Source organism: Pyrus communis, chromosome 8 (genome assembly GCF_041283825.1).
Source record: "Pyrus communis isolate YQ-2024b chromosome 8, ASM4128382v1, whole genome shotgun sequence".
Classification (NCBI taxonomy): domain Eukaryota; kingdom Viridiplantae; phylum Streptophyta; class Magnoliopsida; order Rosales; family Rosaceae; genus Pyrus; species Pyrus communis.
In genome coordinates this window covers 22,097,753-22,123,097 of record NC_142572.1, presented here as the reverse complement: position 1 = coordinate 22,123,097, position 25,345 = coordinate 22,097,753, and the positions used below count along the sequence as shown (strand labels likewise).

Here is a 25,345-nt window from a genome sequence, read left to right as displayed (position 1 = left end):
CATACACTGTATGTGCCTCTATTCCGGTCACATTGAAAATCTCTCTGCTGCATAGCCCAAGATGTGGTGTATTTTTACTCATTACCCTTAAGTGGTGTTGATGCTCACTACCATATTTATCATCATTGGATGAGTTTAATTTTGAAATTTTTGTCTATCCATTAGCTACACAAATTTCAAATTTTAAATTTATCTAATAGTGATAAATTATAAGTATGCCATGTCAGCTATGCCACATAAGCAATAGCTTCAGTCTTATGCCAATGTACTTGAATTGTGGACTATAAATAGTTTTTCCTCGTATTTTAGATACGATTGTATTGTAAAATTGTTTGTGTGAAATATAGAAGATATTCATTTTCTTTCTCTTCTTGTATTTTAGACAAGATTGTATTGTAAAATTGGTTATGTAAAATATAGAACATATTCATTTCCTTTATATTCTTGTATTTTAGATAAGATTGTATTGTAAAACTGGTATATGAAATATAGAAATTCATTTTCTTTCCCTTCAAGCTTCCCTCTACGATCTTTACTAATTGTTAAGATAAATAAGGTTATGAGCCTCACCAACCATCACGACGACTTTGGTGAGCAACAATATTGCCCGAAATGGAGTCTATATATCCACCACCAACATCACTTCAAGGTTTCATAAGTAACAAACTATAGGCATACAGCGATCTCTGGACTGCTGCGAGAGAGAGAGAGATGGAGGTGCTGCAAATACTTCACATGAACCAAGGCAATGGCGAGACTAGTTATGCTCAAAGCTCTACAGTTCAGGTACACATTATTTTTTACTTCCAACAACAACATCACCCAATGATAACAAAGGACATTAGCCGAGCAGAACTAGCCAAAATCAACTAATATTGTTTTTTTTTTTTTTTTACATGGATCTCGATTGATTAATCTAATTATTTATTTTTGTTGTAGAGAAAAATATTATCCGTCGTAAAGCCAATCATTGATGAAGCTGTACAAAAAATGTTGTGCTCAAATATAGCACCAATTGGGAGCATGGGAATAGCTGATTTGGGTTGCTCATCTGGACCAAACACCTTACTACTCATCTCCATAATAATTGATGCCATACATGCCACAAGTTGCTCATCATCATCCACAGAGTTTAGAGTGTTTCTAAACGACCTCTTTAGCAACGACTTCAACACCATTTTTATGTCACTCCCGGCATTCTATAACCAACTGAAGGAAGAAAAAGGTGATGGATTCGGGTCTTTCTTTATCTCCGCCGTGCCAGGCTCGTTTTACGGCAGATTGTTTCCAGCCAAGAGTTTGCATTTCGTGCACTCTTCTTCTAGTCTTCATTGGCTCTCTCAAGTCCCTCCTGGGCTGGATTGCCAGGCAGCTGGCAAATCATTGAACAAAGGAAAGATTTACATTTCTAAGACCAGCCCTCAATGCGTTTTGGAAGCATATTCGCTTCAATTTCACAAGGACTTTTTGCTATTTCTCAAGTCCAGGGCTGAAGAAATAGTAGGTGGAGGAAGAATGGTGTTGTCACTCATGGGCAGGTCGTCCTCTGACCCATCAACTCAAGAGAGTTGCTACCAATGGGAACTCCTAGCTCATGCATTAATGAGCATGGTTTCAGAGGTAAATACATAGATAAATATGCAATATTTAGTTTTAAGTTTCTGTTAGTTCTCTTCATCTCCTAAGAAATTTTTTCTTAGTAATTCAACTTTTTTACTACAAATTTACTGTTATTGAGAAACAATAATTCCAAGAATCAAACCTTCGAAGAAATGGCCTATCAACTATTTAAGCTGGGCGCAGTTATAGTTGATTGTGTAATAACAATTGAGTTTACATTTTTTTTTTCTTCTTCTTTAAAATGATATTCAAGTGTGTGTTTTTATTATGAACGGAGTTTTATAGACTAACTTATGAAGAATCCGTTTTTTCTCTATTAATTTTCATTAGCAATGCTAAATATATAACTTTAGTCCATGAAATTCAAATTTTTCTAATTAAAACCCAATGAAGTTTATTTTCTTGACTACAACTCAATGACTAGAATTCACCCAACCATTTTACCTAATTAAGCTCGTGTGTCATATCTTTTAGGTTCCCACAAGTACCCTCAACTATGTCAGTATTGCACTTTGTATGTTGATGTAGGAATAAAATGGAAAGAGGTTTTATTGCTTGTAACGTGTATTATTGGCATTTGAATTCTATTGATGTAGGAATAAACTTGGATGTTTTTATCTCCACAATAAATTTCAGACTTAATGCACCTATTGGTTAAAAAATAAAAATCTTATTTAAAAAAATTAAAAGACAACGTCTCTATGTCTTTTATGAGTTGCCTAAAACATGATTATATAAAACAAATTATGTGTATTACTTTCTGTTAAGAATATCAGTGTACCTGCTAAGTAATAACAGAACTAATGTACCTACATGTAAATATATATATATATATATATATATATATATATATATATATATATTATGTAAACACATATCTCTAACACCAATAAAAATGCCTAATATATGTAGTAATACATTTACTTACAAAATATAAGAATGTTATTTGACTAAATATTAAACTAATGAATCTGCAAAATATAGGTAAATTAATTTACAATTTTTTAATTTTTTTTGTCAGAATATATATTACTACTGGGCATATACATCTATATTGTTAATATATAATACGAATTTCCATGCAGGGTTCATTGTGTCATCAATGATTAGTGTGTGTTGTGGCATAAATTGGAAATATTTGTGATAATATGTCATTTATTTGTCTACATGGTAAGCTTATTTGAAATTTGGATTTTATTTAGATGTTTAAAATTATATGGATTTTTGTTTAAGAAACATGAGTTGCAAGGATTTTATCCCTAAACAACTTAAGTAAATGTATTTTATGTGTCCAAATAATTTTCTTATTTTTCCTAAGCATATATATTTTAACGTGTACAAGCACTAGCTTATCATTTGTTGCCTACTAACATATGGTATATGCAATGTTATAGGGTCTCATTGAAGAGGAAAAGGTTGATTCATTCAACGCTCCGTACTATGCCCCAAGTGAAGAGCAATTGAAATTTGAGTTAGAAAAAGAAGGATCATTTACAATGGACCGCCTTGAAGCCTTTGAAATTGATTGGGATGGTGGTGCAGAAATATCTGCCTTAGCTAGTGGGCAGCGAGTGGCCAAGACTGTAAGAGCTGTGGTTGAGTCGATGATTGAATCTCACTTTGGAAAAGATATCATGGATGATCTATTTCGTCGGTACGCTGAGCTCGTCGCCGATCACTTGTCAAAATCTAGAACCAACACTAGTACAAAAATCAATTTGCGCGACGGAAATTTGCACGACGCATCAAATTTCGTCGCCCAAAGTGTGTTTGCGCGACCCTATCCTAAACGCGTCGCGCAAAGCTATTTTGCGCAACGTACTTTGCGCGACGAAGACGACGTCGCGCAAAACAGCTTTGCGCGACGAATACATCATCGCGCAAAGTTGCATTGCGCAAAAGACGTTTGCGTGACCCCTATATGCGTCGCGAAAGATTTTGGCGCCAAACGAAGGATCGTTACCGCTTTTTTTTCCAAATTTGCGCAACGAAGGCAGAAACACGTCGCGCAAAATAGCTTTGCGCGACGTAGTTGGGAAGGCGTCGCGCAAAACAGCTTTGCGCGACAGAGTTGTACCTACGTCGCGCAAAGTCCTTTTTTTTTTTTTTTTTTTTTTTTTTAATCCCTTTTGCTTTTCTTTTGGGGTTCTTTCATTGCATTTTCCTTTATGGTATCCACTTGTGTAAATATTTGAAATTGACGATCCAATTAGTTCATTGTATTCATATAGGGTTAAAGAGTGTAACTGTAAAAAATCATCAAAATCAGAGTTAAAATAATCATTTGATCGTGATTTTTTCGTTTATGGCCGTCGAAATAGTGTGTCCCATTACTTGATTTCTGAATGTTTGTTTTTTGCGATTTTGGCGTATGCGATGTCGAAGCATATACAAAATAAAGCATGTCCATTGATCTCCGAGAAATTACAAGTGCGTACAAAAAAAAAAAAAAAAAAAGATTGCTCATTTGTGAAAATCGTCTCTGGCCCTTTGTGCTACTCTTGAACTGGGCAGCAGGATTCTTTTGGTCTCCCCCGAAGGTCTGAGCTTACCCCTTCTCTGGAAGTGTATCAACCGTTGTAAATTCCATCTTCTCTTTGGTGATTGCATTGAGGCTTACTCTTGAACGGGTTCTCCCATCGTTGATTTTCCTTTGTGCTACTCTTGAGCTGGGCAGCAGGATTCCTTTGGGTCTCCCCCGAAGGTCTGAGCTTCCTCTTCTTATCTGTTTCTTTGTTCAATCTTTCCAATTCGTATTGAAAAGGGTTAGAGGATAGCTCAGCATTTGCTTGTCTCTACATGCTTCAATGTATCTTTTTCCCCTTGCCTTACTTGCTCCCCCTTGCAGAAGTGGTCCCTTCTCTGGAAGTGTATCAACCGTTGAAGATGACTACTCGAGAGCAACGCTAGGTAAGCAATCAGGAATAGATTCCAGGCAGTTGGCTCCAGATCGGAAGACTGGCTCCAAGTGCCGGCTGATTGCTTCTTTCACTTTGCTATGCGAGTAAGAACAAGGACAAAGAAAAGGACAGGGAAAGAGCATGATATGAGATACATTTGCTTTTGACCTTGATGATATGAGATACCTTTGCTTTTGAAGAAGCGGTGAATGAATCAGCGCATGTATTTCCTCCTGGGTCATATGTACTCCAGGTATCTGGTATCATCTTTGGGGAAGAAGAAAAATTTGAGTATTTCAAAAGGCTTTGCTGGGAGTGCGCCCTCAGAGGTGAGGGAGAGTTGGTGGGCATTTTCTTCAAGTCTGCCTTGCCATAAGAGACGAAGGTCGACAGATATAGGGATTTTCTGAATAGAAAGTGGTGGTACTGTTCTTTTACCCTTGTCGAACGAACGGCTCTTCGATTTCTGAACGAACGGCTCTTCGATTTCTGAACGAACGGCTCTTCGATTTCTGCATGGCAAAAGTAGTCACGGGTGCGGCTCTTTTGACAAAGCTTCACGTGATTTGCGGAGGAAAATCCGGCTCTCTGAATAGGTGGACGCATCGCCTTGGCATTTTATAGAGTTATCTATCACCACAACAAACACACTCTGAAGAATTCCCATTCTTGAAAATCGACTCCGGCCCTTTGAGAATTAATTTCATCCACCCCTTCTCTTTGAACACTTTGAAAAAATGGCAAACCCATCAAACCTTAGCTTAGAATTAAGTCTCAGCAGTGATACGGGCGCGCCGCGTCAAGGTAATGTATGGCGCCCTTCTTTCCTATCTTCTAACGGTCCCCTTACAGGTGAAGACTCCGTGATCCAGGACGCCACAACAGCTACAATAGTAGCTAGGAACCTCCTCACTCCAAAAGATAGTAGGCTGCTGTCAGGACGGTCCGATGAGTTGGCCGTTCAAGAGTCCCTCGCACTTAGTGTTCAGTGTGCGAGCTCTGTGTCCAATATGGGCCAACGCCTACTTGCCCGCTCCCGTCAGGTGGAATCATTGATGGCAGAGGTGGAAAGTCTCAAGCAAGAGATCAAACTGCTTAAGCATGAGAATAGAAGTTTGCACGTGCTTGCAAACAACTATTCGACGGGCATGAAGAGGAAGCTTGATGAGCTGCAAGAATCCGAAGGTCGGATTCAAAGTGACCGTCAAAGGTTTTCGGCTTATCTCCAGAGGCACCTTTTTCCTGGGTCATCCAGCATTTGTCCAAGTATTGAGGCCTCGAATGCTCTATATCCGATGCCTTCCGCTCCGATGCCTTCCGCTTCAATGCCTTCTGCTCTGATGCCTTCCGCTCCAAGAGTTTTGCCACGTAGTGGGGCTTCAAGCAAACAACCTTTGTGAAAGTTACATTCTTTTATTTATTTATTTTTTTTTTTTTTTTTAATGCACATGCTTTTTTCATGGAATCTCGTCAAGTCAAGGTTTATCCTAAACCTAATTAATCAACTTTATTTATAGCACATTGACGGACTCTACAGCTTAATCAACATATACCACTCTTATTTAATAATTTAAATTGTGATTCTTTAACAATGACAGAATAATTAATATATACTTTACAACTTAGAAAAATAAGTGCAAAAGAAAAGCGGATTGACACTTGGTTAAGCATAAGCCATGCAAATCCATTAGCATGATTAGGATATGCCATGATTAAAATCCATGGAAACTCTGTCGGTTCTTTGAAAACAACGTGCCAGAGGACTCCAATTCGGAAAGATATCATCTTCATGTCTCTTCTTCTACAGCCTGTAGATTAAGTGATTCGGACTCTTGAAATTTAATTATACAACAAAAACTTATTATAACTCTTCCATGGCTTCAAATTCACCTCTAACTAAAAAGAAATTAGTTCCACATGTTTAACTAAATCCACCTATTTTTTTTTTTCTTTACCTTCATCATTGCTTCCCAACATCATCATTGCTACCTCTTTTTTTTTTATGCCGTCCATCATTTCCCTCCTTCCCGTAAAAACCCCAGTTTTCCTGTTTCCCTGTAACTAGGTTTTCCCTCTTTCCCTCTTTATTTCCCTCTTCCCTTTTTCCCTCTTTCTTTCCCTCTTTCCCTCCCGTATAAACCTCTTTCCCTCTTCCCTTTTTCCCTCTTTCTTTCCCTTTTTCCCTCCCGTATAAACCTCTTTCCTTCTTCCCTTTTTCCCTTTTTCTTTCCCTCTTTCCCTTTTTCTTTCCTTCTTTCCCTCTTTCCCTCTTTCCCTCCTCACTTTCTTCTCCCGAACTTCCTCTCCACTATCGATCCCCCTTGCACAAAGGAAGAAGACAATGATTTTTTTCAGGACCTCAAGGTTTTATTTCTCCATCTTTTTCTTTGGTTTTTACGATTTTTCCTCTCTTTAGTTTTGTTTTCCCTCTTTTCAGTATTTAATTCACTCTTTAGTTTTGATTTCCCTCTTGCAATCGACTTTAATTTGTAGAAACATGCTTATTCACTCTTTTCATTCTCTTTGCTTCTTTGCAGATTTATGAAGTTGAATCAATTATATCAAATTTGTGGTATGTACATAATACTTTAATAATAATTTACTGTTTTTGTTATTTTTTTTTAAGTTTTTTTTTAATAATTTCATTCAAATAATCGCACTAACATTTATATTGTATGTTTAACAGAAGAAATCTATTGCTGGCAAGAAAGCTCGGGACTCAAAGACACTTCTCCACCATTCCGGTTCAAAGCCCTTTTCGTATAGGCTTGAGGCACGACGTCAGGTAAAAGTATATTAATTTTTAAATTTTATACATTTTATTTTTTATTATTGACTAATAAAATTTACTTAATGATTTTTTTTACTTAATGTTATGGTGGAAAAGTCCACTGCTGTTCTCCAAGAAGCAACATCGCAGCTTCCCCCGGAGACCCCGATCGAGGACGTCAATGTACCCGAGGATGCAGATATTCAGATCGTGACTGAGGTCTTGGATCAGAAGTTGGGTCGTCGTTATGGCAAGATTGTTCGATGTATGGGGAAGGCGGGGGTTCGTGAGACGGGTGCCTCCTCTTCCAGATCGTCCACAGGAGAGGTCAATGCCTTGAAGGAGGAAGTGACAACCCTAAAAGGTCAGCTTGCGGCCCAGGGCGAGTACATTAAGGCCCAGGACGAGAGGATGAGTATGATTGTACAAGCCTTAGCGATGTCCGGCCTCCAGATCCCGATGCCAACACGTGATGTTGCTCCACCTTCAACTTCCCAGCCACTTCACCCAGCTGATACCCAGTAGCATGATGTATCCTAGAAGACTAGTAGTTGTTTTTTTGTGTTTGGACATCTTGTGTGTACATTTTTATATATTTTATAATTAAATACTTTTTCTTGGTTTAATAATTATTGTTTAGAATTTCATTACAATATTTATTAAAAATTAAATAAAAAAAATTCTTTGGCCAAAAAAAAAAAACAAAGGGTTTGCGCGACGAAGAAGTGATCTGCGTTGCGCAAAACCACTTTGCGCGACCCAGGTTCTTAGTTGCGCAAAGTTGTTTTGCGCGACGCAGGTACATTTTTATATATTTTATAATTAAATACTTTTTCTTGGTTTAATAATTATTGTTTAGAATTTCATTACAATATTTATTAAAAATTAAATAAAAAAAATTCTTTGGCCAAAAAAAAAAAAAAAAAAAAAGGTTTGCGCGACGAAGAAGTGATCTGCGTTGCGCAAAACCACTTTGCGCGACCCAGGTTCTTAGTTGCGCAAAGTTGTTTTGCGCGACACAGGACCTAGGTTGCGCAAAGTTGTTTTGCGCGACGCAGGACATTCGTCGCGCAAAGTGGTTTTGCGCAACGTAGATCACTTCTGCGTCGCGCAAACCCTGCTTTCACGCACTTGGCGCAACGGTGAATGCGCGACGAACATCCGTTGGGCTAATTTTTGCACGACGTTTTTTGACTTTGCGCTACGAAGGTCCTGCGTCGTGCAAAGCCTTTTTTGTACTAGTGCAAGAACATCAATTTGGTTGTTTCAGTCATTAGAAATGACTGAATTTTCTTATCTTCCCCATCTTTTTTTTTTCCACAAATTAAAGGCTAGTTTGGTATTGCTATGCTTTTTTAAAAACTTGCTTCTACTCTTTTGTGAGAATAAACTACTGCAAAATAAAGTTGTTGAGTGTTTAATAAGCTTTTCTTATGAAAGTGCTTTTATTAAAATAAAAAACAGTGTATGATGGTTTGGTAAACATTTTTTTATAAAACTACTGCGACTATGTTAAATGACTAGAAATGATATTGTGTTGAATGAGATAATAATAATTTACTAGTCTTTCTGCACGCGCTCATGCGGGTGCAAAAGGCCTTTTTTACATCATGGGATCGCTACGCGCGGTGTGTAGAGTTATTTTTTCTTTTTACCATTGTTCACACATAAAGACATTATTATAGTTACAATGTGCTAAGCGTGATGTACAATGTTTGTACTTGTCAAGAGACATTCTTTTACATTAATTTTTTTGACTAAAAATTTGTACGAACTTTTGCACCGTTAGATTTAAATTAAGATGCTGCAAACCTCTCAACCTAAAAAGAGAAAAGCACATAAACGAAATGAAGATAAACATGATGTTCATGATCAATCTCCCGTATCAAAAATGCCACAAAAAAAAAAAGGAACTTTATGTCCACATGATAGCAAAAAAAGTCACATATGAATACGCCATTTAAATTATCGTCAAACTAAGGAAATAAACGGCACAAAAAGAAAACTAACCCTTAGTCTTAAAAAAAGATCACATTAAAATTGCAAACTTGAAGTCCAACTAGTCACCAACATATACAAACATATCGAATAATAAAATTAATAATATTTTAAAATTATTTCTCGCATTCCTCAAAACTAAAGAAAAACCGAGTCAACAACAAATTTAAATAACATAATAAAAATGTTAGCTATGTTATAAACTTTGTATTTAAGTGTAATTGTGTAAATCCTAGATTAGATTTGATTCTAGTTATTCTTCCCTATAAATAAAGGCACTGCGTAAGAGGAATAATACATCCTCTACAAACACATCTCTCTCCCTACTCTCTCTCTCTGCGGTGCGCCCCCTCTGTCCTTGTCAGATAATATAAGTCACAACAAGCTAAGAATGAGAAAAATCAAATTTTAATCACGACAAATATAATCATATCGTGCTTGCGAGAGGATTTTTTTTACTATGGCCCCTAAAGTTATCTTGCATTAGTTATTCTTCATTGCATTTTGAAAAGACATGTTTAATGTATTACGCAAGTGATAAACTTTTTCTTTATGATGCAAGTCCTAAAAATTTGTCATGTTTTTGCTTTCACTTGCGTAAAGTAATGGTTTGTGTTATAGATTAATTTTAAATGTACTTATATAAGTGGATAGTTTAACTTTTTATTTACTTTTTCCGTCATAAGACAAATTACAAAAACAAAAAAGAAGATGATTACCCATCATATTAAGTACAAAAATTCAAAAAAGTCAGCGATCCTAAATTAGATAGATACAAAATATCTTTATACACAACATTTCTTCATTTCCTGTGAAGACTCATTGGTTGTGGAGAAACCAACATCCACATACATGCTAGCCAATGCATGTTTCACCTCTCCCTAGAAGCTGCTTGTGCAAAGTATTACTCCATCTTTTCTTCCCTGAAACCATCTCTATTCCAAGCATTAGTAAACCAAACTTGTGACAATTCCAATTTCTGAGTGGTAGCAATTTGAAACAAAGGGCAACCAAAGTATGCTATAGCAATGCGGATCACTTCAGTTGAAGCAAGGTGGGACTAAGAACTATTAATACCTGCAAGCATCAGTTACATTTAAAATAAAATTTGATTTAATATATATACATTGAAAATGGAATTAGTGTCATTTTGTATCCGATATAATACCTTAATAAAATTAAACCGTAAATAACAAAATATACATATTAGTGTACCTTAAAAACTTGATAGCCATGTCTTCGCCACTCAAGATTAATGAGTACATCCACCTTGCATTACATAAGTAATCAATATAAAATGGAAACCATCATATTAAAATGGACAGTGAAACTAAAATCCCCCCACCTAGAACAAGAAGCTGAAAATCCACCCACCCCTTAAATTCTGCAAAATGAGTAACCATTATTTAACTAATAAATTAGTATATAAAAAAGAAGTTAATAGAAAGGCAACCTATTGTAAATACAAACAGAATGATTGCACCAAAGCCTATTAAACCAAAAGAAAATGAGGAGAATGCAGACCAAATGAATAGGACTCTGTTTCAGAAACTCATTCAATTACCTAGAAATAAAAAATGAAAATTTTATTAAATTAATTAATATAAACTCATTGGCAGAATGAGCATAAAAATGAAAATTTCTAATAAATTAATTAAAATAAACTAATGCATAGGGGAACATAAACAACCTTTTGAATTAATCTAAAAGCGATACAAACTAAAAATATTAAGATTAACAGGAGGAAATTTTTAGATTGAGAATTCAGAGTAAACGAATAAGATTGAGAGTTGAGAAGTTATACCAACGAAGACTCTTTGTCGATTTATCTCTCTGTTTCATCATCCGCCTTGCCCTAGTTCTCTTCTCCTTGATTTATGCAATAAATGAAGAAATAATTTGCTATAAAAAAATATATTTGTGTAATCAAATAATATGTAGCTAACCTAGTTGAGAAGAAATTGGGAATTTCGTAAGAATGAGACTTTGTGCACGTTTATCTTTTCAAATTTCTGAATTGAAATGAGATTTGTGGAAGGATATATTGGAGTTCAGTTTATCAAACTGCTTTTTGCTCAACGTGAATGCAATTTTTCAATTTCCACGTTCTATTTTTTATTTGAGGGATTCATCATGTCTCTTTTTTATATGTTTTTTTTCTTCATTTTTTCCCAGTAAAATGATATATTGGCAGTTCAGTTTAATAGAAATTGTTTTTTGCTGAATGTAGGTGCAATTTTTCAATTTTTCAATTTTTTGTTTGAAGGATTCAGCACGTCACTTTTTTATTTGTTCTTTTTCCTTCATTTTTTTTTTTCCAATAAAACGAATTTTACAAAATCATCCTTCATTTTATTATTGTATTTTCTTATTTATATACATTTATATGGGATAATAATCTCTCTCCTATAATGGAGAAGGAGTTGGGTTAGTTGCGTTGGCCCATTTTTTCGGTGGAGTAATATTATTCATACCATATTTCTATAACACCTTAGATGACATATGATGTGGACAGTTACATCATTTAAAAAATTTGCAAAACCCAAGGAAATGAAGGAGAAAAACTTCTCGTATACCCAATCATCATTTAATTAACTAGTTTTTCTTAATTATTAGTTTATTAAATAATGAACTAAATTTAAAAATCTGATTAATTCAAATAATGTGGCTGTACACATTAAATGTCACCTAAGGTGGTATGAAAATATGATACAAAAACATGGTATGAATATCATTACTCTTTTTGATGAGATTTAATCTCTCCTTAGTCCAACAGGTCATCTCCTTCTTCTTTTTCCTTTTTTTCTTCTAATTAATAAAACGAATTTTAGATTATTTTTTTTTTACAAAATTGCCCTTGCATGTTTTCATGTATCAAATTCGATTAGTTTTCTTTTATTTTTGTTCAAAGGGCCTTTTGGTCCAATTCTTTTTGGTGAAGTAGACGTGTTGGCTTTATAATATTAAAGATTAAAGGGATGCAATCATACCAACTCACACAAAACTCCGAAGTTAAGCGAGTTGTACTAAAAAATATATTAGAGATTTTTTTTATTTTTTATTTTTATAATCTCTAACGATTCAGACTTCAATTTCCCACATTTTCTGTGTTTTTTTTTTTCGTTTGATTTGCAGATCGCAAATTGCCTTTCAATTTCCCAAATCCCAACTTCCAATTGCAGAAATCCCAAATTTCAATTGCAGAATCCCAAATTATAATTGGATATCGATGGCTTCGAAGAGAAGGCTGGAGGCGGTACGCCTTTGGAAGGAGAAGAGGGGAAGAGAGTTTTGCAGAATGAGGAGAAGAAGGTAGACGGGAGGCGTGGTGGTTGATGAGTCAATATTATACCCTATTCTAATATTAGGATTAATTTATTGGTTATTTTGGTAAGATTTGATATTTTGAATTATATTTTTAATGTAGGACATTCAACTTTTTTTTAGCATAAAGTAATCAAATGGATGAATTTGAAGTGATTTCAATTGGTGGATATTCGTGAGTCTTTCAAGGTGGTTGTATCAAAATTCTAGATTTTTTTCTAGCAAGCTGTTTGATCATGGCGAAGAAAAAAGCCCCAGTGTGCAGTTTTCCATATTAACGTTTTTGGACGTTATGGGCATTTTAGAAGTCATGATGGCATATTTTGAGGTAGATTCCTTTTGAGGATTTATAGGGGACGACTTAAGCTTCTAAAAGAGAAATCCAAATTTGACTTTAAATAAGAAGCATTTTACTTGCTAGTTTATTATTTTATTTTGTAGAAATCCGAATTTGATTTTAAATAAGAAGCTTTTTACTTGCTAGTTTGTTATTTTATTTTGTTTCCTAGTTTTTAGAAAACCTATTCTATGAATAGATCTTGGTTCTGTTTTTCTATGTTTTTTATTGTCATTGGCATCAGTTTTTTTTTTTTTTTTTTAAACTCTTTTTGTTTTATCAAACATATTTGATGCCCTAAATTGTTTTAAATAATAAACTGTTTATTTAAAAACACCATAATCCCAAATTAACTCTTAATTATGGTCTTCCCTGTACTTTCTTAGTTATGTTGTTGGTTTGCTTTTGCACCAGAAAGGAATAAACACAGAGTTTTGAATATTAACTTTTTTTATTATTCATGTAAAGAATCTATATGTGGGCATCTATTATTGCTTCTAATTAGTTGTATTCATGTCGTCAATTATTGAAGAGGCTTTTGTTAACACGATACATTTGATAACCACGTCAATGGAATATGAGTCTGTTTATTTGATGTTGGGTTGCTCTTCATATTGCCGATTAGTTTTATGATGAAACCTCAACTTTTTCATTCCTTACCAATTAAAGCTGGATTTTGCATATAATTTTGTTGTTGTGAGGTGATGACTCGTCAACTAATATATTTACTAACATATTCTTTAATATGATGAGGACCGACATATAATGTATTTTAGTAAGTGAGTAAAGTTTACGTGTCTAAATAATGTATTTTAGTGTTTGTACGTATTTTAGTGTTTGTATGTATTCATCTCCATTAAAATGTATTTTAGTAAGTGCGTAAAGTTTACGTGTCTAAATAATGTATTTTAGTGTTTGTACGTATTCATCTCCATTAAAAAGTATTTTAGTAAGTGCGTAAAGTTTACGTGTCTAAATAATTTTGTTGTTGCAATATTAGGGTCAAATTATTGTTACCTTATAACTCTAATTGAATATCACATATTTTCGACAAAAAAAAAAAAAAACATAATCGATTAACATAAGGTGCCAATATTTGATATTTTGAGATAAATGTGGAAGACAAACACATTTAATATTTGATATTTTGAGATAAATGTGGAAGACAAACACATTTAAATTCTTTAAATAATTAAGTGATTAGCAGATAAATTGCATCACCTCTTTCTTCTTAATGTAAATAATATCGTTTGTTAAAAAAAAATGATAAATTGCAGAAGGTTTAATTAGATTAACGTGTAGCACGTGATTCAAACGTGTATATGCTTCCAGAAGCTGGGATACATGCATGCATGGATTAATAATGTTCACACCTGCGTGGTTTACTTTTTTATTTCTGTTTCCATTCATTTAGGGTGTAGTCAAATTCGGATTTGAGAAGATTTTAAAAGATTTTAAAATCCTAATGTAGTTACTTAAAAGATTTTAGAATTCATTCAAATCTAGGTGTGGTCAATTAAATTTTTTTTAGAATCTATTCAAATCTATATGTAGTCAATTAAAAGATTTTAAAAGATTTTAAAATCTATCCAAATCTAAGTGTATTAAAAAAAAATTAAGATTTTGGAGGATTTCAATAAGTTGTGGATTTTGTGGGATTTGAGAGCAAAAAGTATGTATAACCAAGACTAAAAAGAATTCAACCTCACTTCTTAGGATTTCAAATCCTTCCACCACAATCCATTCAAATTCTTTAAAATCCATATGAATTTTGTAGAAGTCTTTAATCCTCTTAAATCCTTTCAAATCTATTATTTTTAAAAAGGAAAACTAATGAAAATGACTTGAAAACTTTGAGTTTTAACGATAAAAACAAAATAAAGGGTAAAGTGAATAATATCATATTTGATTTTTTTAGTGTAAAAATGTGGTTTTTCGTTAAAGTGAATAGTATTGCAGGCTTTTCGTAAATTTTTTTTTTTTAAAATCCTTTAAAATCTTAGTTTGACTACACCATTTAGTTTCAGCATTAACATTTTCTTGTGGGTGTGTCGACTGTTGAGCGGTTCTGGGTTTGCTCTCCCCAAAATAGTGTCTCCTTCATGTCTCATTCTTTATGTGTTTGACACGTGTGCTACCATTTAACTATAATTTAACCATGTTAACTTTTACTAAATTAAAAATAAGGTTAATGACAAAAAACTACATCAAGTATGGGTCAAATGACACTTTCATACCTCATCTTTTAAAATTGACAATGTCATACCTCATCTTACGAATTTGTGTCAATGTTATACCTTCCGTTAGCTTGGCCGTTTATTTCTCAGTTAAATGCTGACGTGGCTTGATCTGGGACCCATTTTTATTAAAAATTTATTAAAAACAAAAAAAAATCATTTAATATTATTTAAATATTAAAATAATAAAGAAAAATTATTTAAAAAAAAAAAAAACCAATGTCGTCCCTTTTCCCCATCTGCAACTACAACCCAGAAAAACAGAAGAGAAAAAAAAAAAAAAACCAATTTGTTTTCCTTGCTCCTCACCCCCTCTTCTCCCCACACCCACGCACCCAACCTCCCCACCTTCGCACCCCACCCTCTGCACCCAACCTCGCACCCACTACCTACAACCCCAAAAAAAAAAAAAAAAAAAAAAAACAATTGGAAACCCAGTTCGTCCCTGCAGAAGAAGAAGAAGAAGAAGAGGGAAGAAGAGGGAAGAAGAAGAAGAGAGAAGGAAAAAAAAAAATGCAGCAAACCCGTTCCCTCCCACCCAACCCCACCCCCCCCCCCCCAACCTAACCCGCAAAAGAAGAAGAAGAAGAAGAAGAGGGAAGCAGAAGAAGAGAGAAGGAAAAAAAAAAAAACAATTGGAAACTCAGTTCGTCCCCCTGCAGAAGAAGAAGAAGAAGAAGAAGAAGAAGAAGAAGAAGAGGGAAGAAGAAGAAGAAAAAAAAAAAAAAAAAAAACAAAAAAACAAACAGTAGCTTCGCCCCCCTCACACCCACCCTCTCCCCTCCACACCCATTCCCCCACCCCCCCCCACCCCCAACCCCCCCCCCACCCCCAACCCCCCCCCCCGGGCCGCCGCCCATTTTCTCCTCGCCCAGGAGAATGGGTTTTTTTTTTTTTTTTTTTTTTTTTTTTTTGGCGTGTTAGGTAGTGGGTGCGAGGTTGGGTGCAGAGGGTGGGGTGCGAAGGTGGGGAGGTTGGGTGCGTGGGTGTGGGGAGAAGAGGGGGTGAGGAGCAAGGAAAACAAATTGGTTTTTTTTTTTTTTTTCTCTTCTGTTTTTCTGGGTTGTAGTTGCAGATGGGGAGAAGGGAGAGAGAGGGGGGAAGGGACGACGTTGGTTTTTTTTTTTTTTTTAAATAATTTTTCTTTATTATTTTAATATTTAAATAATATTAAATGATTTTTTTTATTTTTAATAATTTTTTAATAAAAATAGGTCCCGATCAAGCCACATCAGCATTTAACTGAGAAATAAACGGCTAAACTAACGGAAGGTATAACATTGACACAAATTCGTAAGATGAGGTATGACATTGTCAATTTTAAAAGATGAGGTATGAAAATGTCATTTGACCCTTGACCCATACTTGGTAGTTTTTTGTAATTAACCCTTAAAAATAATAATAATAAAAATAAAAATAGCAGAGACAACTCCACAGTTTCCAGTCCCCGCCCATGCCCACTCCCACCCCCTCCCTTACTATGTTGGCTTTTGGGATGGAGATTGACGGATCTGGGGCGGGATGTGGGCGCACCGGGGTTCGAAGAAAAAAAATTGAGGACGTCATCTGCTTACAGTCGGGTTCGCCATTGATGGACAAGAAGAATCCATATGCGATAGATTTTGTCACCGGCCATGGAAATGGTGGCTCGAAGCTCTGTGATGAAAGACCCGGGCGTTGAAATCGAGCAGAGACACCACCTCACCCACCGCCGACGAAGCGGCGATGCTTTTCCTTTCGGCTTCTTCGACTTCCTGGAAAGAGAATTTTCAGTCTGTTTCTAGGGAAAATTGGGATGGAAATTTGGAATTTGATCTTTCATTATGATTTGGGGTCAATTGTTTTGTGTTTTGCAAGAACTGAGGGGACTCTACGCCTGCTTTTATTTACTGTTTATTATTATTTTTTTTTAACTTATTAAAAGTTAGCCGACAATTAAGTGATAGTATCAAACAAATAAGGAGTGAGACACCAATTTCGGGACAGCAAACCCGGAGCCGTGTTGAGCATGTTGCATGTTATTATATGGGGCAATAATTGAGTTTATTGTTTTATTTATCGGTAAATTACACTTTCATACCTTAGGTTTGAGATTTATTTTAATTCCTTACAATATCTTCACATTTCACTTTCATAACTTAAATACTATTTTATTTCAAAATAATACATCAGTTACATTTTTCCATCCATTGATCTGTTAAGTGCTGATATGGCTGTCAGATATATGCCACATGGTAAAAAAAAATAAAAAATTTAATTTCTTTTAAAAAAAACCTGAATTTTCTTTAAAAAAAAAAAGAAAGAAATTTGATAACCATGATTGCTTCATGTGAACAATCTAAAATATATGTGGGATCTATTATTGCTTCTAATTAGTTGTATTCATGTGGTCAATAATTAATAAAGAGGCGTTTAGTAACACGATACATTTGATAACCATGTGAACGGAATCTCTACCACTTGGAGCCTTCGATGGCAGCACCTTGATGGCGTTTTAGTGCCAAAGGATAGGCTTCTTGGGTGCGATTTCAATGTATGGAGTATCAACCCTCAATGGCGTTCATGCCAAAACCTTTCGACAAATCAATAATTACAAAAGATAGCGCACAAATTTGAGCGGCCAAATCGATTAAGTGAATTGTCTGGTTGTCGTTATACCTTGGGACCTTATTTCAAAATCGCATCAAACCATGTCGGCCAAAACACCAACCCAATTTTCCTCCATTTTTTATTCCACACCAGCAACCACTCAACGTTAACACTTGTTTTTGTTAAAGAAATCAACCCCATCTCATTAAAGGACCTACACAAATCTAGAATAAAGAATTATAGAACATTCACTAAGGTTGGTTAGCTAGATTATCCAAGTTAAAGTAGTACTTTGTAGAAATGACTAGAATATTGTTTTCTTAAGTTGGTGGAAGAGTCTAAAAGAATGGTGAGGTTTCCACCAACATGCAAGATTAGTGTAGATAATTCTAGCTTAGGAAGTTAGTGGAATTATCTAGATATCTCTAGCATGGTGTGTCCATGCTTCTCCAAGGTTCCATCCATGCCTATAAAAGGAGAAGTCATCCACACCATTTGTATCAACAAATCAACAAACCAAGCAAGCTTGTAAGCAAGCAAGCAAGTGAGAGTGAGAAGACAGAGTAGTCTTGTAAGAGTGTGAGTGGTCTAGAGTTTGTCTCTAGAAAGTGAGTGAGTGTCATTGCTTCTAAAATGTCTTTGAGAGTGTTGTAATATTTTGTTTGTGTAATACAAGTAATTTGTTTACTTGTATTGTCTCTTTAACACTTGTGTTAGAGTTGTGTACTCTAAGTTTTTTTTTTCCCCCAACAATTGGTATCAGAGCGGTATGATCAGGGACCGTCTCTATTGAAGCTTTTGAGAATCGTGAGAAGTTTAGTACTTCGCAAGATTATTTGTTAATCTTGTTTGGCTTATTGAAGCTATGCCGACACGATGGGAGACCTTCAAGTTGTTGGAGGAATCAAGAAGTTGAACAACAAAAATTACAACACGTGGGCGACGTGTATGGAGTCTTACCTACAAGGCCAAGATCTTTGGGATGTCGTCGGTGGTAATGAAGTTACGCAGCCAGAAGAAGACACCAGCGGCGCTTTGAGGAAGTGGAAGATCAAGGCAGGTAAGGCCATGTTTACCTTAAAAACCACAGTTGAAGATGACATGTTAGAGCACATACGGAAGGCCAAGACACCAAAAGAAGCATGGGACACCTTCGCCACACTCTTTTCAAAGAGGAACGATACAAGACTGTAGCTTCTCGAGAATGAGTTGTTATCAGTGGCCCAAAGGGACATGACGATTGCGCAGTATTTCCACAAGGTAAAGTCTATTTGCCGTGAAATTTCTGAATTAGATCCTAGTGTTGCCATTGTAGAATCCAGGATAAAAAGAATAATTATCCATGGATTGAGACCCGAATATCGAGGCTTCGTTGCCGCTGTACAAGGATGGCCGACCCAACCATCATTTGTTGAGTTCGAGAATTTGCTTGCCGATCAAGAAACTTTGGCAAAGCAAATGGGAGGGGTCTCGTTAAAAGGTGAGGAGGAAGCGCTCTACACCAAAAGTAAAGGTAGCTTTAAGCAGCGTGCTAGTGGTGGATCTAAAAGAAATGGTGACAATGAAAAAGGTCATCAAGGAGGAGGGAGTTCTCGGCCAGGGGGAGCTCTGAAGTATCACGGTAATCGTGGTCAGTCCTAGAATAATAAAAGATTTGAGGGCAAGTGTTACAATTGTGGAAAGAATGGCCACATGGCGAAGGATTGCTGGTTCAAAAGGCATGTAGAAAGTAATGTTGCCAACTTAGAGAAGAAAAGTGAAGATGATTGGGACGCCATAGCATATCTAGCTGTGGATGAAGAATGGGATGCAGAAGCATCATCTTGTTGGTGCTCAGAAAATGAGGCGTTGCCCAACCCAAAAGAGTTTGAAGATACGTTGCAAGGGAAACTGGGAGACCAAGCTGCCCAAATCCAATCAAGTCCAGATGAGCCTGAAGATTTTCTTGCTGGAGACGATGTCGATCAAGAAGTACCTAAGAGTCCTTGGCAAACAGGTGTGTACCAACAACCACAAGAAGTTAGACCTAGTAGAGTGGAAGTATCAACTCCACAATCACAACTAAGGAGGTCAACAAGAATCAGGAAGCAAAATCCTAAATACGCCAACGCAGCCATAGAAAAAGAAACAGTTGAACCTGAGTGCTTCAAAGTTGGGAGAAGAGGTCACTGCAGCAAAGCTAAATCAAGCTTGGAATCCAATGCCAAAGCGAAGAGATGTGAAACCCATATCATGCAAATGGGTATGCAAGAAAAAGCTTCGTCGTCAACTCGGCATGAAGAGAAGAATGAGATGGTGTTGAGGGGGAGTGTTAAAGAAATCAACCCCATCTCATTAAAGGACCTACACAAATCTAGAATAAAGAATTCTAGAACATTCACTAAGGTTGGTTAGCTAGATTATCCAAGTTAAAGTAGTACTTTGTAGAAATGACTAGAATGCTGTTTCTTAAGTTGGTGGAAGAGTCTAGAAGAATGGTGAGGTTTCCACCAACATGCAAGATTAGTGTAGATAATTCTAGCTTAGGAAGTTAGTGGAATTATCTAGATATCTCTAGCATGGTGTGTCCATGCTTCTCCAAGGTTCCATCCATGCCTATAAAAGGAGAAGGCATTCACACCATTTGTATCAACAAATCAACAAACCAACCAAGCAAGCTTGTAAGCAAGCAAGCAAGTGAGAGTGAGAAGAAAGAGTAGTCTTGTAAGAGTGTGAGTGGTCTAGAGTTTGTCTCTAGAAAGTGAGTGAGTGTCATTGCTTCTAAAGTGTCTTTGAGAGTGTTGTAATATTTTGTTTGTGTAATACAAGTAATTTGTTTACTTGTATTGTCTCTCTAACACTTGAGTTAGAGTTGTGTACTCTAAATTTTTTTTTTCTCCCCAACAGTTTTATCCAACAACTTAAATTGAGTCACTAAAGTCGGTCGAATTAAATCTATCTGTGACTCAAATATATGTTGAAACTCAGTGCATGTAAGTACTCATTAAAATTCAATTTTCCTCGTACGTTGATGTCTCTCGCTTATAATTCAAGAGTTCAGTTCTTCATAAAAATTTCAGATCATTCTACCTACCAAGTTACTCAAAATCTGCAGAACAACAAGGTAGCAGAAGAATAAACATGTCTTCCCGTTTACCACAAGAAGCTTATTATTCTTTTGGTTGTTACGCCGTGGTAGTAGTATTAGGTGCCTTGTCATGTCTGCTTTATCAAATTATCAAGTCAGTGAACTGCTCAAATCACGACATATCAACGGCTGATATTCCTCCAGGCAGCCGAGGATTACCATTCATTGGAGAAACCCTGAAGTTCATGGCTTCCCTGAACAGTGGTAAAGGGCTTTACGAGTTTGTCCGTCTTTGCCGTCTCCGGTAATAATACCTCTCTCTTTGAGTGCATGATCTACCCTTTACTCTATAATTTCTTCTGTTAACGAACAGGCCAACGGTCCACACTAATTATGTTGTTCTCTAATTTGTAACTCGCCACTTGTACTGTATGTGGTTCATCACAAAAAGTTTTAGTATAAATGTAATTATAAGTGAAACCGCTCAATATAATTAAGTTATATTCAATTTTATCAATTTTCAACGTGAGATTCTTGTATTCTTCAACACCGTTATTTCTGTAAGTGCAGGCATGGAAATTGCTTTAGGACCAACATATTCGGAGAGACGCATGTTTTCGTTTCAAGCACGGAGTCAGCAAGGGCAGTCTTAAACAATGACTTGGGGAGATTCAGCAAGAGGTACATGAAAAGTATTGCTGCGCTAGTCGGAAATCAAAGCCTCCTCTGTGCTTCCCACCAACACCACAAACTAATTCGTGGGCAGCTAAGCAACTTGTTTTCTACCAATTCTTTATCAGTTTTTATCAAACAGTTTGATGAACTCATTGTTGATGCTCTGAGAGGGTGGGAGCATAGAAGCTGTGTGGTCATACAAGATGAAGCACTCAAGGTAACATACAAATAATGCAATTTCTTCAGAACTTGCGATTTTCCATTTCTGTATCAAATTTCCAAACCTTTACTATAAGTCTATAACTGTGTCACTGGCATTCAAAGCTTAAATTGTCCTGCTTGGCATAATGAAGACTGAATGAATACTTTCAAGGAAATAATTTATATTCACAAGGGCCTTTCTTTAAAGCTTGTGAAATTTTATAATAAAAAATTAATTGTTTCTTGAAAAATCACTCATTAATACTTAACGTTTTCTATTATTGTCACAAGCGTTTTGGGTTATATTAAAGTGCTTTAATTTATACATTCAGAAAGCATTTCAAAACAGATCATGGTTTGCTAGTTTTTGTGATTACTATTTGATATGGTGTTTGATGTAAGTTCCATTTTGGGGCAGATAACCAGCAAAGCTATGTGCAAGATGTTGATAAGCGTGGAAAGCGGATACGAACTAGAGGTGTTGCAAAAGGAGGTGGCTCATGTTTGTGAAGCGATGTTATCATTCCCCTTAAGGTTACCGAGGACTAGGTTTTACAAAGGACTTCAGGTAAAATACTATATTCAACTACGCGTTCGAATCCTTCCTCCCTTGGCGGAGCCACTAAGACCATCTCTAAAGGAGATGTCAAATTCTAAACCTAAAATTTAAATTTGAAGGCTTACATAGCACTTTGACATCTTTTAAACTTTTGCTCTCCAACCGATATGTCAAATTTTAAACATAAAATAATAATTCATGTACTTTCTTTGCATTGGAAATGAAAAGAAACAAAATGATAATGCTTTAAACTAAAAAAAAAAATTAATAAAAAGCATTTAATAATTAATTAAATTTTTTTTGAAGGTGCTATCAAATTTGGCAGTAAGGAGGAGAGATGTCAATTCATGTCATGCCATATCAGATTTAGCTTTTCGGTTGGAAAACATTAATGTTGTCTTTTATTACCGTTATTGCTGATTTGGACAATTTAACATCTCTTTTGGAGATGCTCTAAGGGGCTAGAATGGTCCCTTGCCCATCCTGCTTTTTTTTCCTTGCTAGTATTGTAGATGTTATTGCTGCATATCAGTCTAATACCCTTTTCAAGTGTTTTCTCAATCTAACTATTTTCCATTCCAAGTCAGCCTTATTTTTCTCTTCATCCCTCTTATAGAAGTGCAGTCTTCACTTCCCCTCCTCATTTTATCAACTTTTCTTTGGCTTTAAGTTATATTTTAAAAAATTTCTTGCGTACTCTTTACCTCATATTCGGGTTCCTAGGTTTGTACAACATTTTTAGTTCTCTTTATTGAAATTGGGGTCTTTTAATTTTTATGCAATTACTTCAATCTCTCATGTTTTGAGTTTAAATTTTCCATGTACGTGAGAGAGCCCCTACACATGAAATATTTGCTCCAATACTGCTCCAGTACTCAAAAAATAAATATAAAAAAGGCCCAAAATATCTCATAATTGGGCTTTGTATTCATCTTTATAGGCTTCTAGGCCTCAATTTCAAAACCTAACCAGGCTCAAACTGTATGATTCAGGCAAGAAAGAAAATCATGGGAATAATTGGGGATGCAATTAGTGAAAGGAGAAAAGGGTTAGAAGTTAAGTGTGAAGATCTTTTACAGCGGCTTTTGACAGAGGATGAAAAAGCATGTGGCGAAACAGGCACTACTGCCCGGCAGCTAACAGATGAAGAGATAAAAGACAATATATTAACCATGATCATTGCAGGTCAGGATACAACAGCCAGTGCAATGACATGGATGGTCAAATTCTTAGACGAGAACCCAGAAGTGCTTCACACTCTTATGGTAAGTCAGAGTTAAGGCTTCACTTTCTCTTATTAATTTTGTTTATAGTTGTATTAGTGAATAATATGCTACTTTTTTTTGTTGATTGAAACAGAAAGAACAACTTGACTTGGCGAGAAAAACTTCTTCAAAGTCATTTCTAACACTGGAGAGCATTAACGACATGCCGTATGCTTCTAAGGTATTATTAATCAACAATACTCACTTCACTTTTGGCATTTGTGTTATTTAACAAACCTAGAAACAACTTTCTCTAACATTTTTTTTTTTGGTTCTTTTATCAATAATTATCGTCTACATACACATGTGGACCTCTTTAGAGTTGAGACTAATGCCAATTGATCAGATGGTCATATGCTTGTTCTTGAAGACTCGCAACTATTAAAAACAACATGTTTCGTGATATACTTCGTTTATTAATTGATTGAACAAATGAGTTGGGTGTGTCAATTAGGTGGTAAAAGAATCCCTAAGGTTGGCTTCTGTCGTGCCATGGTTTCCAAGACTAGCTCTCGAGGACTGCGAGATGGAAGGTTTGAGCTTTGAACAAAATATGTTTGTTTCATTTATTTTCCCTCTGTCTGTCTGTGTATGTAACTTGTTGATTGATTTGTGTTTCTCGGGGTGCATTAGGATTTAAGATCAAGAGAGGGTGGAATGTGAATGTTGATGCTAAATCAGTACACCTTGATCCTACGGTGTACACTGATCCCAACAAGTTCAATCCGTCAAGGTTTGACGTACGTATGCATGGATATAATTCACCTCATTCAATTAATTTCTTGTTAAAATTAAGTTAAAACATGTGTACATGATTAAAAGTTGCAACTCACTGAATTCGACTTTGTGATAAACCGCATGCATGCATGCAGGATGAGTCAAAAGTACCATACAGCTTCTTAGCTTTTGGGATGGGAGGGAGGACATGCCTGGGGATGAACATGGCCAAGGCCATGATGCTGGTCTTTCTCCACCGCCTCACCACTACTTACAGGTCGCATATCTCACTTTTTTTCCCTTCTTTTTTGATATCGATCATTGAATTTGAGGCTAGGGTTTCAAGCTATAATTCAGTAATTAATCAACGTGGAATGCCAAAATTCATAATTATATTGACAAATTAAGATGATTATTTACAACTCTTAATTGATGTAAAACCTTATCCAGGTGGAAGGTGATTGACGCAGACTCCAGTATTGAAAAATGGGGGCTCTTCTCAAAATTAAAAAGTGGCTGTCCGGTAACCGTGACCTGTATCGCTTAGAATTATACCCCCAGATATCAGCAATAAGATGCCTAGCTGATTCCATGTCGATTAAAATCTCAAGGTCCAGACTTTCTGCTTGTTGAATGTTGGGTAGTTAGCTTAACACTGTATTTAAAATTACCATTAGGAACATATTAAATCAGCTTTAATGTATCAGAATATTCAAGATGAAGGCATCATTTCAATATCCATATATATATATATATATATATATATATATATATATATATTTTTTTTTTTTGTTGACTCTAAAAATTACAAAAACCTACGTGGCGCATAGGCCGAATAACTAATAAGCTAACTACGTCCTTCGGTTGAATGCGGGGCGTGCCAACTCGTCGGCTAAGCTCGGCCGAGGAGTAAAATTCGTTGATGTCGCATTGAACGCGTTACTGACTTCTTTATCTTGCGACTGCGACCGAGGAAGGAACACTCTTGGTCTTTGGGTTCTAGAGTCTGAAGACAAGGTTGATGGTTTTGCGAAGTTCAAAAATCGTCGACACCCGATTCGGTCACCGTGATTATATTCATAAGAG

General features: G+C 35.8%; 2 protein-coding genes and 1 long non-coding RNA gene across 5 annotated transcripts; all 3 read left to right on the top strand.

Annotated features, from left to right (window-relative positions):
• Window positions 1-650: 650 nt before the first annotated feature.
• Window positions 651-8,896, top strand: LOC137716759 (putative jasmonic acid carboxyl methyltransferase 2). 2 transcript variants are annotated; one of them, XM_088698201.1, is made up of 4 exons: window positions 651-786; window positions 940-1,620; window positions 3,015-3,324; window positions 8,539-8,896. In XM_088698201.1, exons 1-4 carry the CDS (start codon window positions 712-714, stop codon window positions 8,565-8,567), a joined length of 1,095 nt encoding a protein of 364 aa, XP_088554327.1. In that variant the 5' UTR covers window positions 651-711; the 3' UTR covers window positions 8,568-8,896. The 2 variants fall into 2 exon arrangements, with proteins under 2 accessions (XP_088554327.1, XP_068312241.2); XM_068456140.2 differs by lacking the exon at window positions 8,539-8,896 and having other exon boundaries at window positions 3,015-3,747.
• Window positions 6,702-7,545, top strand: LOC148695361 (uncharacterized). The gene is made up of 4 exons (XR_015965038.1): window positions 6,702-6,884; window positions 7,058-7,092; window positions 7,207-7,305; window positions 7,408-7,545. It is a non-coding gene; the product is annotated as an uncharacterized LOC148695361 (long non-coding RNA).
• Window positions 8,897-20,402: 11,506 nt separating the features above from the next.
• CYP722A1 (cytochrome P450, family 722, subfamily A, polypeptide 1) lies at window positions 20,403-25,000 on the top strand. 2 transcript variants are annotated; one of them, XM_068458233.2, is made up of 10 exons: window positions 20,403-20,747; window positions 20,835-21,146; window positions 21,413-21,734; window positions 22,137-22,286; window positions 23,270-23,542; window positions 23,637-23,723; window positions 23,997-24,075; window positions 24,176-24,282; window positions 24,415-24,536; window positions 24,710-25,000. In XM_068458233.2, the coding sequence occupies exons 2-10, from the start codon at window positions 20,896-20,898 to the stop codon at window positions 24,804-24,806; spliced, it is 1,488 nt and encodes a 495-aa protein (XP_068314334.2). In that variant the 5' UTR covers window positions 20,403-20,747; window positions 20,835-20,895; the 3' UTR covers window positions 24,807-25,000. The 2 variants fall into 2 exon arrangements, with proteins under 2 accessions (XP_068314334.2, XP_088554304.1); XM_088698178.1 differs by having other exon boundaries at window positions 20,661-20,747; window positions 20,870-21,146.
• Window positions 25,001-25,345: the final 345 nt, after the last annotated feature.

Coding starts and splice junctions, on each gene's coding strand:
- LOC137716759 (XM_068456140.2), top strand. CDS start 712: ATGGAGGTGCTGCAAATACTTCACATGAACCAAGGCAATGGCGAGACT. Junction 787..939: donor CTCAAAGCTCTACAGTTCAG/GTACACATTATT, acceptor TTTTTGTTGTAG/AGAAAAATATTATCCGTCGT. Junction 1,621..3,014: donor TAATGAGCATGGTTTCAGAG/GTAAATACATAG, acceptor GCAATGTTATAG/GGTCTCATTGAAGAGGAAAA.
- CYP722A1 (XM_068458233.2), top strand. CDS start 20,896: ATGTCTTCCCGTTTACCACAAGAAGCTTATTATTCTTTTGGTTGTTAC. Junction 21,147..21,412: donor GTCCGTCTTTGCCGTCTCCG/GTAATAATACCT, acceptor CTGTAAGTGCAG/GCATGGAAATTGCTTTAGGA. Junction 24,537..24,709: donor CGCCTCACCACTACTTACAG/GTCGCATATCTC, acceptor AACCTTATCCAG/GTGGAAGGTGATTGACGCAG.